A 16,586-nucleotide genomic window follows, 5' to 3' on the forward strand; every position below is an offset into this window, starting at 1 on the left:
CATCACGCACTGTGCGTGTGTTATATTAACGTGTGCCACGTGAGGGTGTGATCTGTGCCGTACGTTAGTGGTAGGCCCGTCCTCGCTCTCCGTCACGCAGCTCTGTAAGTTAAAGGACAGATCGTTACAGCTGACGAGGACCCTCTTCCCGAACTTCTCCTCAAACTGCTTCACATCCGGCTCGATGCCTGACAGATCCAGCCTCTGTGCCCACACACACACACACACACACACACACACACACAATAAGGTGATATTGAGACAATCTGAGAGCACTGTAATAGCTATTATAAAGGGAAGGAGTCTCCAGTGTCAGGTCACCTGCGTGTCCGCATCCAAGGTGAAAAGTTTGAGGCGTGTTTCGTTGCGCATCTTAGACTCAATGTCTCGAGCCGTCTGTTAAAAAAAAAAAAAAAAGAAAGAAAATCAGTTAATAAACAAAGCAAAAACAGCAAAGTGAATTACTGTAAAAAATAAAACGAAATAAAATGATCCAAAGGTTAGAACTGATTATACAGCAGCCATTACGCTGAAGAGCTTCCAGAAGAGATCAGATGTGCCAAAACATTAGTCACATTTAAATCTAGACGTAAAACTCATCCGTCTAGCTGTGTGTTTACCGAATGAGCGCTGTGCCCCGTCCGAACTGACCGCAATGTATTTAAGATTTGCCTTATATTTTTAACCGTTTTATTTTTATTCTAAATCTAATTTTAAGTAGTTTTGAAAGCATCATTACAAACTCTTTTTATTTTTATTCTAAATCAAATTTAAATAATTAAAAAAAGTTTGAGTGCTATTATTTTCTATTTCTTTTTATGATTATTTTCTTCTCTTTTATGTAAAGCCCTTTGAATTACCACTGTGTATGAGATGTGCTATAGAAATAATCTTGCCTTGCCTTATAGCAGTGTAGAGCGCTAGAAGATTGTTTCATGCTGGGGTTAAGAATCATGAAAAGAAAATTTCCAAAAATTTCTTAAAAGAGTTCTTACAGTGGGAAAGAATTTAGCATATAGAGTCATATTTATCGCATGGCTTCTCCCAAATGGAGATAAAAATGGCCTAAAAACGATGTCTTAAATTAGCCCCTGGTCTTAAAAGCATTTTTTAAGGATGAATTTTTTAATTTTTAAGGATGAATATTTAAATTTCACTTCAAAGAATCGCAATGAATATATAATTCTTGTAACAGCTAAATGGTTAAATGACGATTAAAATAATAATTTATTTAAAACAATCTGTGTCACGTTAACAATCCTCCAATAATTAATGATCAAATAAGAGAAAAAACTTGAAGCCTTTTTAATTTTCAAAATTTTCAAAAATTTTTCAATTTTTTTTAAATTTTCAAACTTTTGTCATGTGACTGGAGCTGGTTTATAATAGCTGGGTCAGAAAAACTGAGATTAAAGAAGGAACATTAAGTTGCATTAGGTTTTTCTTCCCAAATAAATTTTGATTACTTAATTTTAATTGCTTTCATGTAATTTCTCCCAAAAAATAATTTTAAAAATTCCTTTTATAGATGTTCATGGTATTTGATCCAGACGATTACAGTCCGAAAAGCATTTTACAAGCACATCCGCGAGCACGAAATAAATAAAAAACCTAATACGTCTTTAAACTATCATGTGAAATTTGTAAAAAAAAATCAGGGACACGTATTAAATAAATGAATATGTGACTCATATTCACGAATTTCAATTTCTAAGACAATCCAGAGTGGTTAAGATCCTAAACATCCTGATGTATGAAGTGTATCAGCTACTGTACCTGAAAACTGTCCTGAAAGTTCTCAGATGAAATTTCAGATTTTCCCAACTCGTCATCTGCAACACAGAAGAAAAACATTGTACATATTAGATACACACACACACACACACACACACACAACGGGAAATGAGGCTGTAACTTAAATCAAAGTCCCGGTTTGATTTGAACGCCCTTCATATTAGAAATATACTTTATGCCCTTGTGTGGACCTTCCTGGACAGAGTATTAATCCTCTGGTGTAATACATGAGGGTGCTAGAAAATGCTAAACACACACACACACACACACACACACACACACACACCGTCGTGCAGGTCTCCGTTCCGTGGCTCCAGCATGGCCAGCTCAAAGCAGCTGTGCAGGATTTTGTTCAGGATGTTGATCCAGTCGTCCATCTCAGCCTCGCTGTCGGCAGCCAGCAGGTACGTGCTTTTATCCTGCATCTTTAGCTCGAAGGAAAATTTCCGCACTTTACTGTTCTACACGCACACACACATACACACACACACACACACAATGCCATAAATGAAAACCAAATAAATACTCCAACTATACATTTAGTATACATATCACAGTGCTGCTTAATCCTGGATTCTGATTGGCCAGAAGGTGTTGATTAATTCTCCATAGTGCAGGTCTACAGTGATGCGTTCGTTACTGCTTCTATAGTAACCACTCATTCAAGGTGGACGCTCAACACACAAACAGAAGACAAACACAAAAGTTTGTTTGGCCACAAATATTAATTTTCACAAAGTCTGCTGCATCAGTGTCTTAGATCTGTTTATTAGACGCTACTGTAGTATAATGAAATACACGTAATTCGGAACTTTTATTGACAATTACATGAGGTTTACGCGGTAAAGAGTCCGTATTTGCAGTGTTGACGCTTCTTTTTCAAGACCTCAACTTCTGGGCCACCATCAGTCCTGTGTCTTGCCAACAGTAAAACATCCTGAGATCGTTCATCGGGGTTTCTTCTCAGCCAGGGGAGGGCGCTCACTCACAATGTTGACTAAGAACACAGCCTCGAATGAAGAACGGTACAAAAACATCCTCCTGGGGTAACTTCTCCCAACCATCCAAGATTTGGTGATGAACACTGCCAGTTCCAGCATGATGGAGCTCCTTGCCATAGGACAAAAGTGACAACTAAATGACTCGTGGGACACAACATCGAAATTTTGGGTCCATGTCCAGGAAAGTCCCCAGAACTTAATCCTATTGAGAACTTGTGGTCGATCCTCAAGAGGCATTGATGATGCAAGAGGGCTGCACCATCTGTCAGGATGTGGAACAGCATGCCAGGGAGAATTGCAGAGGTCTTGAAAAAGGAACAACACTGCAAATATTTACTCTTTGCATGAACTTGATGTACTGTTATTGTTAATAAAAGCCTTGGACGATGAAATACATGTAATTATACTTCAGTATCCCATAATAACATCTGATCAAAAGATCACTGACTTCAATATTTGAAATTAATATTTGTGTCTCAAAACTTTTGGTCACGACTATAAACTAATCTGTTCTATAATATTTTAGGCACCAAACAGTTTTAAAGTTTCAGAGGGCGCTTGACTTCCTCCGCAGTAAGCCTCCGTCCTGCGAGTGCTGAAACCAAAAGCAAAGACGCAACCACAATAAAAAAAAAAGACTGCTGCTCATTATGCACTACATCTTTCAATAATGCGGCTCAGCCACTGCAGCGCATCAGCTTCATCCTTACATCGCCGACCCTACTGTAACTCAAAGTTTTTTTTATTTTTATTTAGATATAAAACGTCTTCGTACTGTAACTGAGCATGCTTGCTATGTAACGATGGTCTTCATACTGTACCTGGACCACCCCCATGCAGGAGTCGAGAAAGATAGTGCCTTTGGGCTCTTTGGAGACTTTCTCATCCTTGTAGAAGTTCAGATTGTAGGATCCGTCACCCTGCTGCACCAGCTGGAAGAATCTCCTCTTAAAAGACTGGACGGAGGACGAGTAACAGATAAACACAGAGAGACTAAAGTGTGTTAAAGAAAAAAATGACCCATAAGCTCACGTGTTAATATTAAGTTTTGTGAGTGTGGGAAAGTGCACAGGAAGTCAGATAGACCTGGCTCAAAGACAAGGTCAAGTTAAGCACTCAGGCATGAGGATTTCCCCCCTGATTTCTCTGTGGCTGAAAATCACAGCCCCTAGGGTCCCTAAAACATGACCTAAAAGTTCCATCTAAACAATATATTAGTTAAAATATCATAAAGTGCCATCTAGGGTTGCCCTAAGGTAGATGATGTGATAAATTGCTGTCTAAGGTGCCAATGCAGTGGATGTAAATGTGATGAAGTGCCCCTGAGGGTGATAATATGGTACAGTAGATCCAATGTACTGTAATACGGTGTCTGTTAGAGTGTCAGTAAGGTTTATAAAATGTTATAAAGCGCTACCTCTACTGTGCCAACATGGTAAATAAACTGTGATAAGGTGCTCCCTAATGTGCCAACACAATAGATAAAAAGTGCCTTCTAGGGTCCAAATACGTACAATGACACAATGCAGCAGATAAAATGTGAGTGCCGAGAAGGTAGATACTGTAAAATGTAATAAAGTGCATTTTTAGAAACCAATACAGTGAATAAAGGGTGCACTATAGTGTGCCAATGTGATGGATAAAAAGTGACAAAGGGCTGTCCAGGGTGCAAATATGTCCTGTATGGTGGACAAAATGGGCAGTGCCAACTAGGGCATCAATACAGTAAATTAAATGGGATAAAGTGCCTCCTAGGGTGCTAATACTGTACAATCGATGAAACGTAGTCCAGGGTGCCCTTGCATCGGAGAAAACATGATGAAGTGTCTTACTGGCTGGCATTAGAAATGAACAAAAAACTAATGAGGAGCATGATTAAGTGCCTGTTGGCTGTCCTTCCACTGCCCTCTACGTGCCAGCTGTCTGCTGCTCTACAGCCTGGGTCTATTCATCTTCCTCACCTGCTGTGATGTTTTAAATCATGGCTTACTGTAGTACTGTACTTAGTACTGTGATAGGATTAAACCATGTTTTTGGATATCCGTGTGTGTGTGTGTGTGTGTGTGCGTGAGAGAGATTATTCACCCTCATTGTGACACTAATGGCGCTGTTCATATTGCCTTTGTGAAGCCAGCCATGTTTGGACACGCCGCCTCTCTGAGAGCCCAGAGACGATGTGTCCTAAAAAGACATAAAGTACACAACAAAGGTAAATTAAAACGAACACAAAGTGTTACAAAGTAACATTTCTGGAAGGAGTCTCCAGTCGTAGTGGTTTGTAACAGTCCGAGGTGAAACTCAAATAATTATAAACTATACAGTTAGCATATTAAAAGTATTAATAAATACAAAATGAGCTGATCGTGTGGTGAAGAACAGCTGGCAACAGAAGTTTGATGCAAAGCTGCACTACATTTTATAAATCTCTTCACTGTTGGGATAAACTGTGTATATATATATACAGGGTGACACAAAAAAACAGGAACTTTTTTACAATCCAATGAAACTAGAAGTGATGAAAGAAATTAATTTTATTGCCTGTTTCCCTGATCCATGATTACTAAAATGGCGGAGTGTTTACTTGCTACTTGCTACTTGCAGTGCTACCACCTGCTTATGGCTACCAATACGCATTAAAACAATTCCCGTTATTTTGTGTCACCTTGTATATATATATATACTGTATATATTCCAAATTAATTATTAATATTTTTTAATAAACTATATTTATCCATCTGTTTATATATATATATATATATATATATACATATACCATATACATGTACATATACATATCACACACACACACACACACACACACACACACATAAATATATATATATATATACACACATACTTAATTTTTTTAAAACTGAGCAAACGGGAAGTGCTGTTTTATTGAGGTTGAGAAAGTTTAGCTACATTTTGACACCCCCACACACACTCACACACACCTCAGCAGCACTGTGTTATTTTCTCTTTGTCAGGATGTTCATTTTTAGTTTTCTTTTTTTTTTTTTAAGCATATGGTTTATTACCTCATCCTTCTCTGCATCCTCATCAACCTCAAACACGTGAGATGGCAGCTTCTCAGGCCGGAGGACTTTACTGTAAGATTCAGAGAAACAGTTACTATAAAGCACAAGTGTGTGTACTGTATGTAATAGATCGATCGATCGATAGATAGATAGATCGATCGATAGATAGATAGATAGATAGATAGATAGATAGATAGATCGATCGATAGATAGATAGATAGATAGATCGATCGATCGATAGATAGATAGATAGATAGATCGATCGATAGATAGATAGATAGATAGATAGTAATTAAGTACTTGGGCAGCTGACGGAAATCTCCAGAATAATCCTCATACTTGTAGTTAATCACATGCCAGTCTGAGTTGTACGTCTTGATGCACTGTTGGGAAAGTGTAGACATTTGCAAATGTTAGACACACACACACACACACACACACACAGAATAACAACTCTAATAACATAAGCATACAGTATCAGATGTCACTCACTCACGCACTCATCGTCTGTACCGCTTTATCCTATTCCAGGAGACGCCTTTTGGCGCACAAGGCGGAGTACACCCTTACACCCTGGACGGGGTGCCAGTCCATCACAGACTACAGGCTACTTGGGAACGCCAATCAACCTAACCTGCATGGCTTTTGACCGTGGGAGGAAACCAGAGTACCCGGAAGAAACCCATCAAGCTTTGATGGGGGAGAACCAGCAAATTCCATGCACGCAGACCTGGAGGTGCAGGGGGGTAATGCTAACCACCAGCATATCAGATGTTATTCTGAAATAATTACTACAGCTAATTTTCAATAAAGCTATTCACTGCTATTTTCATTTCCTTTCTTCCGCTGTTTTTATTCAGCACTCTTTAACTTGGACCTCAGGCTCACGGGCCTTTTTGTTGTTTTTGTAATGCGAGTTAGCTGGCTAGCAACATTAGCTAATGGGTTACAATACTTTAATACAAGGTTAGCTAGCTTGGTACCTAGTACTAGATGCTGCTTGTTAAAATAATAGTGTAGATTAATTCTAATATTGGCTAACATTTGATTATTGTTTACACTATGAAATAGCTTAATGTTAGCCAGTGACACTGACTAGTGGTTTATGTGATATAGGAGTTGACCCAGTGTTAGCCACTGTAGCTAGTAATTTACTTATTAACCTAATTAGCCTAATTTATAGCTAGCTTGGTAGTGGCATTGACTACTGGTTCACATAATGTAAACGTTAGGCTAATCTTAGCTAGCGTGCTAGTGACATATGCCACTGGTTTACAAAAACTAATATTTAGCTTAATATGGATTAATTAAAGCTTGCTATATACTTGTTTGCACAGTAAATTAGTTTACCGACAGCTAAATTACCAGCAAAATTACACACTGAGTTAGATGATATAATGGTTGATGTTAGCGAGTGACACTGACTACTGGTTTATGTGATATAGAAGTTTACCCAATGTAAGCTAGCTACTATTTTACACAATAAACTAGTTTACTAGCTTAATGATAGCTAGCTTGGTACTGACATTGTCTATAGTTTTGTATGATGTAAAGGTTAACCCAATATTAGCTAGCGTGGCAGCTAACAACATTGGCTAATGTTTTACATAAACAAAACTTAACAAGCTTGCTAGATTCTACTAGTTTAATTTAAATAATTATTAATTTATTAATGATGCCTGTCTTGCTAATAACATTAGATAAGTATTTATATAATAATTAGCCTACTGTTGGATCAATTACTACCGAACCTGGTTTCTAGAAACAAGATAGTTCGCTTAAAGTTAGCTTTGCTAGTGCTTGGTTTTTATTACATTCTGTAATATAAAGACTAACATTAGCTAGCTTGCTAACAGATCAAACGTAAGGATGGCTAAGCTAACCACAAAGCTGGGAACATTTCAGCTAGATGTTGCAGCCAACAGCATATTTTCACCAGGCACTCGATTACGACTTTAACGCTAAAATAATCTCCGTGATGATGTCGAGAGATTTTTATTTGTTTAAACAGCTTTTGATTTCTGGCCCAGACTCACGGCAGATTTTCGTTCCTGTCTGGATTTATTTGCGCGGTACTCCCAGACGATGACATCGTCTCTATATAAACATCGATTTTAACGTTTAATGTTTTCTCAGCTCTCCAAACGAGCGCGATGATCTGCTAAGTGCTTATGGATGATTTATAAGAAACAGGTTTCCACAGAATGAGGAGGAGGAGAAGGATGGTGAGGGGATCATGCAGGTGTTTTCGGACTCTCGAAACCCGGGGAAGTGTCTGGTGCTGAGCTGGCGAGTGTGCAGCCACTCATGATGACCTTATCAGTTTTATTTCCCATCCACTCTATCGCTCTCTTTCTCTCTCTCTCTCTCACACACACACACTCTCTTTGTTCCTTTTTCTTGTCTCACCTCCTGGACAAACAGACTGCTGGCGCTTTTCTCCGCTCCCTCAGGGACAGTGGGGTACAGAGTCCTGCCCTGTCGCTTCACACTGCACATCTACAGTACACACGTGCACACAAAGACACACACACACACACACACAACACAAAAGAGTCAAATAGAAAAGAAGTACTACGTTCTCTGCACGTCATGACTTGAGGTCATTTTTCTGTCCATTGTCTTCCCCTTCCCGTAAGTTCCTCGTCTTGTTCTGTCCTACTATGGTAGTTTTTTAGATGAGCACGGTACTGGAGCATTGATCACTAACCAAGATTTTTTATAAACGTTTATCACAATAACAGAACTGCACCGCACCGAGTTCCCTCCGATGCTCCAGCACTGATCGGCTGGTCCCAACATCTCTCAGGGATCGAGGATGACATGCGTCTAGACTGTGCAGCAAACTTTAACTGACGACTATAGACCAACCTGTTTCTTAGATATTTTATATATATAATTAAAGCATACTTAGTTAGTAATGAGTAAGAATCTATCGAATGGAGGAAACTTTTTTAAGTTGCTCTGGATAAGAGTGTCTGCCAAACTCTAACTCTAAATGTAAATACAAACTTCATCGTTATCATAACCTGAGAAACACTTACAACTCTCAAGCATCTCCATTTACATGCTCCTTAATATAAACATTTACGGTTAAGGAAAGTCGATAGAAATGAAGTAAAGCAAGTGAATATTTGGAGCGACCAGGCTTTAGATTTAAAATGGCATCTCATACACTCGCTCACTCACCTTCTACAGTATACCGCTTTATCCTGTATCCAGGGGGCCTGGAGTCTATTTCAGAAAACTAAGGGCACGAGGCGGGGTACACCCTGGACAGGGCATACACATATACACGCACTTCGGGCAATTTGGAAACGCCAATCAACCTAACCTGCATGTCTTTGGACTGTGGGAGGAAACCGGAGTACCCGGAGGAAACCAACCAAGCACGGGGAGAACATGCAAACTCCATGCACACAGAGACGGGAATCGAGCCTGGCCGGGAATCGAACCCGGACCCTGGAGGTGCAAGGCGACAGTGCTAACCACTACACCACCGTCCCACCGCATCTTATATACGGTATATATATAGTCTGTTTGAGCAGGTAAAAAAACTAAATGCTGTATATGTCAAAGCAGGTAAAATCCATTAAAGATAATTAGAACAGGTTGTGAGTTTGTCCTACAATTCCATAGACAACACTGCTAGCTGCAGAACGTTTGCATACTCAGGAGGAGTCTGGAGTGTCTTCAAATTTGGTCAGGAAATACATGTCCACAAATCAAGTTAACATTAATATCTGCTGTCATGCAAAGTTGAACCTAATGAGATTAATTGAAAGGGTGCCAATAGATCTGTTAATGAAAAAGCAAATAAAATGCTGGACCTGAAAGTCATCAATGGGGAACTGCAGCATATCCCGGAGGACATCGTTGAGGATCTGGGTCTTCCTCTGCACCAGGACGCTTTCATAGTCTAGCGGCTCGAACAGCTTCGGCTTCACCTGATAAAACACACACACACACACACACACACACATATATTTACACACTCTAAATTTAGAGCCAGAGACTCAAAGTCACACTCTAATGGATGTTATGAACAAGTTCCATAGTAATCTGTTCATTTCCAGGAATTTGTACTTGAGTAGTACATTTTCATAAAAACTCCAACTTTAACATAAACCCCACCTCAAACTCCGCCACACACACACACACACATACACTTATGCTTAACCTTTCTAACTTTGAATCCAAATGAACTCTTATTGCAAACTGAATGAGGAACGCTGAAACACAGACAAAGCACTTTATTTTGTCCATTTCTTTTCTTTTCTTGATTACGAACAGTTTGTGGACATTTAATTGAATAACATTATTTAAGAATTTGGGCACAGCACCGAAACGTCCACTTAAGATATAATTTTTTTTAATTTTTTTTTTTCATTTACGCGTGTGTGTGTGTGTGAGAGAGAGACAGTAAATCTGAATGAGTATTGTGTTTAACTGTACCAGGCACCATGAGCTCACAAGCTCTCTGATTGGCTACAACCACCACCGGCACTCAGTGTCGTCCAATAGGAGCGAAGGGAAGCCTTAGTGTGACCTCACGGCTACAGCGATGAGACTCTAAACTCAGAGTAAAGACACGATTCGAGAGAAAATGACGGTGGGAAAATGGGGGAAGCGCTTCCTTCACACACACACACACACACACACACACACACACACTGTACTGTACTGTTTGTCCTGATCCCCTACAGTATGTATATTAGTGAGTAAACATTGAGAAAAGCAAAAACTGTTCACGGATTTCAGTGAGGGAAAAAATGTTGATTGTCGAAGGCGTGTCGGTGTGATGATTTCTTGTGAACAAAAATTCACACACATGCACACACACACACTTTCTGTGTATTGTGTTTAATAACTACAAAGCTACTTTTAATGACAGGGTCTAGAAAGTCAACTAAACTGAGTGGAAGACACTCTACACACAAACACACACGGGTATAAAGACACATACACATACTGTATACACGAATACATACATACATACAGTCTTATGCAAAAGTTTAGGCACCCCTTGATAAATAACAGATTTTTATGATTTTTTTAAATTGAAACGATGTTAATACAGTCTTGGAAATGAAAAAAAAAAAAGCACAATATTTTAAGCAAACATTGATGTATAGTTACTTTTTATGCCATAAACTGAAATAAGATAAAAAAAATAAAAACATTATTATGGCACTGTGGGTGCATGGAATGTAAAGGGGTGCCTAAACTTTTGCATAAGACTGTACATACATACACACATACACAGGTATAAAGACACATACATCCATACACACATACATACATACTGTATACACACACACACAGGTATAAAGACACATACACACATACATACATACACACTGTACATATACACCTACACACACACACACACACACAGGTATAAAGACACATACACATACTGTATACACAAATACATACATACTGTACATACAGTCTTATGCAAAAGTTTAGGCACCCCTTGATAAATAACAGAATTTTATGATTTTTTTAATTGAAAAGATGTTAACACAGTAAAAAAAAAGCATAATATTTTAAGCAAACATTGATGTATAGTTACTTTTTATGCCATAAACTGAAATAAGATTTTAAAAAATCAAAACATTATTATGGCACTGTGGGTGCATGTAATGTAAAGGGGTGCCTAAACTTTTGCATACACACTGTACATATACACCTACACACACACACACACACACACACACACACACAGGTATAAAGACATATACACATACTTTATACACATATATTCACATACATACAACCATGCACACACACACACACACACACACACATACAGACACATCAGGGCTAGATGGAGGCAGATAATTCTCTGTGGTGACCCCTGAAAGGGAACAGACGAAAGACAAAAGAGAACCCACATACAGACACATACACCCACACACGCACATACACAAAAACACACACACGCATACACACGCACACACACACACACACAAAAGGTGTCACAAAAAATGCAACATAATTTCATAGCCTAACAACGTGACCAATTCTCGCTGTAATTATCTCAATTTTTTAACGAGGTGTGTAAAAACGAAATAAGTTCAACGTTTTACATTTAATTTTGTGTTGAACATAAACTTGAAGATGGAGTGTTTAAAAACTGGCTGAGAAGTCGACAAGCATAATGTTCGCGTTTGGGAGGGGGCGAGGGGGGGGGGTGATGGGGCTGAAAACCCCCGCGCTACAGTCGAGCACGTGACGGACTCGCCGAAGGTGAATGCGTTGGAGCTGGACTGCAGACTGGACGTCTGTCGTGTCCCAGACGCTGAGCGAACTGAACGTTTGTGAGATCGGTTATAAAATTCAATCTATAGTCGTTTGAATGTGTTCCTGAAAATCTTTTATTTATCAATATAAAGCATATTCCATTTCATTTCCCTAGGACACACAGTACATATACACACACACACACACTTTCTGTGTAGTGTTGTTTATTAAACACAATGCTGCTTCTACAGTCAGGGTCTCTCTCTCTATATATATACAGTACATACCCACACATCTACACAAATACTGTATAGACGGAGTACCCAGAGTGCCAGAAGTACTCGTTCGCACCGGATCCCTGCTGGTTTGTTATAGATGAGAGCTCTGGTGTGCCTCAGTGCAGGATTACAGAGTGAGGAGATGATGTTTCTGATTTGCTCGAACTAAGGTGAAGTTCGCCTGAGTGTGCCCCAGCACTCTGGCCCGTCTGACCCACTCACACACTCCACATCATCATGACCAGCATTTGGATTTAAAGAAGGAGTCTCCAGTTACAGCACCCGATAGTTTCCCTACAGTATAACCGCATGACGCGGTGTGTATCACTCCTTACACATTCAGCTTAGAGTGTGACGTGATGAGAAGTTCAGAGACACTTACCTCCTCCAGCATCTCCTCCTCGCCTTCTACCTCCATCTCACACACACTCATCAAACCCCTGGATCCAGCCTGAGCGTGCGCGGGCTAAAGGGCTCCAGACGCCTGGCTCATAATTCTCGCTGTGATGCTCTTCACACACACACACACACACACACACCCATACACCCACACACTGCCTACTACATCACACACCACACACCACAAACTTGTCTTTCTTTGAATTTTATAACCCACTTCCTTCTCGCTGGCTCAGAGGCTCAATATGCATGTGGACTTCTGCAAATCTGTCTTTATAGCACACACACCCCCTCCCTTGCTCCATAACCACTCCTTCGTCCAGCTGTTCTGGCGAGTGTGTGTGTGTGTGCGTGTGCACCGAGATACCAGTGAGCGTGTGTGGGGGCTATTGTTGTGGGGTTTTTTTTTTTTTACACACACACACACACACACACATACACACACACTACCTTTATCTTGTACAGATCTACTTTACCAGTTTGTAGAGTTTGCAAGTTACCCGAAAACTGTTTATGAGGGTGCCAAGACTTTTGAAACGCTAAAAGTGGAAGAACAAAACAATGGAAAAGTCCAGTACTGCACGTGTGGATCCTGCCGGAGCGATGACACGCCAGCTGTGAGATAATCATATCACACGTCACACTGCTTAGTGATGAAGTCCGATTCTGTCTCACGCGGCGCTCGTGTTCTCGCTTCTGATTGGTCCAGAAGGAGGACGTCCGAGGAAGGAGTCTCCGCTGTCAGGGGCTTCATAGGACCAAAGTTTTAACATTAACAGTAGCATTATTACTAAAGTAGACCTCTGAAAAAAAGAATTCCAGTAATACAAGTCAACACACACACACACACACACACACACACACACACACAGGGTTTATCTGCTAGAGTTATGTACGGTGACATATTTCTAAAAGGTCACCAGACACTCGGACGCTTTAGCTCCATTAAACCTGCCCCGATTTTTCAGACAGAGATGATATTTAGACATCCAGACATTTAGACACACACACACTTTGAGTTCAAAGGTCAAATCACATCCACCGATCCAACACTGGGTCACCTGATTATTGTGGACATACGAGCAACGCACTTGTGTGAGCACCGGTGAGGATAAAGCGAGTGCGGACCAGATGTCCGTCCATGCAAACGTGCACACACACACATACTGTAGCCCACTCCACCCAATTGCGCAATCACGCTAGCTGACGTAATGATTAGTTAGACTCGTGAGGGGCCCGCTGGCCGAGCGCCAGGGCGGGGCTCGCAAAACTCAAGCAAAACATTCACGACCCTATATGTGTCTCTCTCTCGCTCTTTCTCACACACGCACACACACACATGCACGCACACACGCATATACAAAGGCCACAGGGGGAGTTTCACGCCCCATGGCTCTAAACCACAGCTGTTAACATGAAATAGAAACAAAAAATGAATGGCCGTCTTTAATGCATCATGATTCTCTTAGAACCGATTCTCAAACAACGGCCAGAACCCCCCATTCAAATCTGTAAAATCCATAATGCTGACAGTAAATGTTCATACGAAAGGCGTTCAAGTCAAACCGGGACTTTTGAGCATTTGTGCAGAATAGCAGAACACAGTCCTGAGAGTAAAGACCCCCTTTATTACTCTATATAATGTAATCCCCTGATACACTAATGCACTTATCCCAGTGTTTCACTACTGCATGGACACCATCAAGGTAGAAAGTTCTCTCTGCTTCACATCTGAGACTCTGGCCTCCCAGGAACTCCTTTTATGGCCCAAACATGTGGAAATGGCTTCAGGACTGTACGGGAGACGTGGCAATGACTCCCAGCTGAGCTCCCGTGATGTGCAAGTGGTGTTGGTAAATGACTGTGTGTAGACTTCACACGGACAGATGTGTCTCTCGTTCTTCTGTCAGTATTCAAGGATCAGACGTTCCACTCGCTGAATGTTTACAGGAACGACTGCAGTGGGCTCCGAGCCACCAAAGTTTTATGCCTCCACGGTCTGACTCGAACATGCCTCATATAATTAAATGTATTTGAAGGCTTTTAAATACTAATTTGATCAAAAATTTCATGCTACTGTACGCACTATGCGTGAAAACTAAAATGATGAATAAGCACTACTTCACTGTTTAACTAGCTGTTTTACTTTACTTGTTTGAAAATCATATCTCCAATATCACAGAAACAGCCTTTTTCCACCTTCGAAATATTGCCAAGCTTAGTAACATCTTATCCGTATCTGATGCAGAAAAGCTACAGTAGTTCATGCATTCATGACCTCCAGACTGGACTATTGTAATGCATTACTAGGTGATTGTCCTGCATCCTCAATAAACAATCTACAGTTAGTCCAAAATGCAGCTGCCAGGGTTCTCACTAGATCCAGAAAATATGATCATATAACCCCAATATTATCATCCCTGCACTGGCTACCTGTTCAGATATGAACTAGCATTACTTACAGTGGGGGAAATAAGTATTTGATCCCTTACAGATTTTCTAAGTTTGCCCACTTACAAAGGAATCTACAGTCTAAAGGGTCTATGATTTTGATCATAGGTTTATGGTAAAGGATTGAGACAGAATATCAACCAAAAATCCAGAAAAAGCACGATACAAATGTTATGAATTAAGTTGCATTTAAATGAGGGAAATAAGTATTTGATCTCCAAGCAAAACATGACTTAGTACTTGCTGGAGAGCACAGTGGGAAGACGTTTCTTGTAGTTGTTTACCAGATTTGCACACATTTTGGGATGCATTTTGATCCACTATTCTTTACAGATTTTCTCTAAATGTTTAAGGTTTCTTGCCTCTTGCTTGGCAACTCGAAGTTACAGCTCTCTCCGTGAATTTTCTATTGGATTAAGGTCTGAAGACTGGCTAGACCACTCCATGACCTTAATGTGCTTATTCTTAAGCCATTTCTTAGTTGCCTTGGCAGTATGTTTGGGGTCATTTTTATGCTGGAAGACCCATCCACAACCCATCTTCAGGAGGTTCTCATCCAAAATTGTACAACACATGGCCTCATCCATTGGTCCCTCAGTGCAGCAAAGTCAATCTGTACCTTTAGCAGAGAAACAGCCCCAAAGCGTAATGTTTCCACCTCCGTGCTTGACTGTAGGGTCTGTGGTGTTCTTAGTGCCATAGTCAGCATTTTTCTTCCTCTCAAAACAGAAGTTGATGACAAAGAGCTCAATTTTGGTCTCATCTGACCACAGCAGTTCATCCCAATCTTTCTCAGAACCTCAGACGGGTCTGTACATGAGTCTTCTTGAGGAGGGGAAGCCTTGCTGTGCTGAAGGATTTCAATCCATGCAGGTGTATTGTGTTACCAATGGTTTGTTTGGTGACTGAGCTTCCAACTGCCTGGAGATCATCCACAAGCTCCTCCCGTGTAGTCCTGGGCTGGTCCCTCATTTTTCTCATGATTATTCTTACTCCATGAAGTGAAATCTTACATATAGCTCCAGACTGAGGGCCATTAATGGTTACTTTGTATTTCTTCCATTTGTAAATAATCGCTCCAGCAGTTGTCTCCTTCTCACCAAGCTTCTAGCTGATGGTCTTGAGCCCATTCCAGCCTTGTGCAGGTCTACAGTCTTGTCCCTGACTTGCTTTGACAGCTCTTTGGTCTTGCAGATGGTGGTGAGGTTTGAATAGAAGGTAGAGATTTTGTGGACAGGTGGCTTTTATTACAGATACCACATTGTTGTTGGGAGCTCCTTCTTAAATTAATATGTGTACCACAAGAGCACATAACCAGTCTGTGAGAGGCAGAATTATTGTTGATTGGTAGGAGATCAAATACTTATTTCCTCCAC

At 40.4% G+C, this 16,586-nt stretch overlaps 1 protein-coding gene across 1 annotated transcript in view; it reads right to left on the reverse strand.

Annotated features, from left to right (window-relative positions):
• dock9b (dedicator of cytokinesis 9b) overlaps positions 1-12,980 on the reverse strand; it is a 46,526-nt gene extending 33,546 nt beyond the window's left edge. The window contains exons 1-11 of the mRNA XM_053498664.1: positions 12,743-12,980; positions 9,664-9,780; positions 8,243-8,332; positions 6,134-6,216; positions 5,834-5,903; positions 4,881-4,976; positions 3,617-3,751; positions 2,081-2,255; positions 1,777-1,832; positions 322-396; positions 64-204 (exon numbers count right to left, since the gene is read on the reverse strand). Of these exons, the coding sequence (XP_053354639.1) occupies positions 64-204; positions 322-396; positions 1,777-1,832; positions 2,081-2,255; positions 3,617-3,751; positions 4,881-4,976; positions 5,834-5,903; positions 6,134-6,216; positions 8,243-8,332; positions 9,664-9,780; positions 12,743-12,793 (1,089 nt within the window). The 5' untranslated portion in view covers positions 12,794-12,980. The remainder of the gene's footprint in view (positions 1-63; positions 205-321; positions 397-1,776; positions 1,833-2,080; positions 2,256-3,616; positions 3,752-4,880; positions 4,977-5,833; positions 5,904-6,133; positions 6,217-8,242; positions 8,333-9,663; positions 9,781-12,742) is intronic.
• Positions 12,981-16,586: the final 3,606 nt, after the last annotated feature.

This window comes from Clarias gariepinus, chromosome 6 (genome assembly GCF_024256425.1).
Source record: "Clarias gariepinus isolate MV-2021 ecotype Netherlands chromosome 6, CGAR_prim_01v2, whole genome shotgun sequence".
Taxonomy (NCBI): Eukaryota; Metazoa; Chordata; class Actinopteri; order Siluriformes; family Clariidae; genus Clarias; species Clarias gariepinus.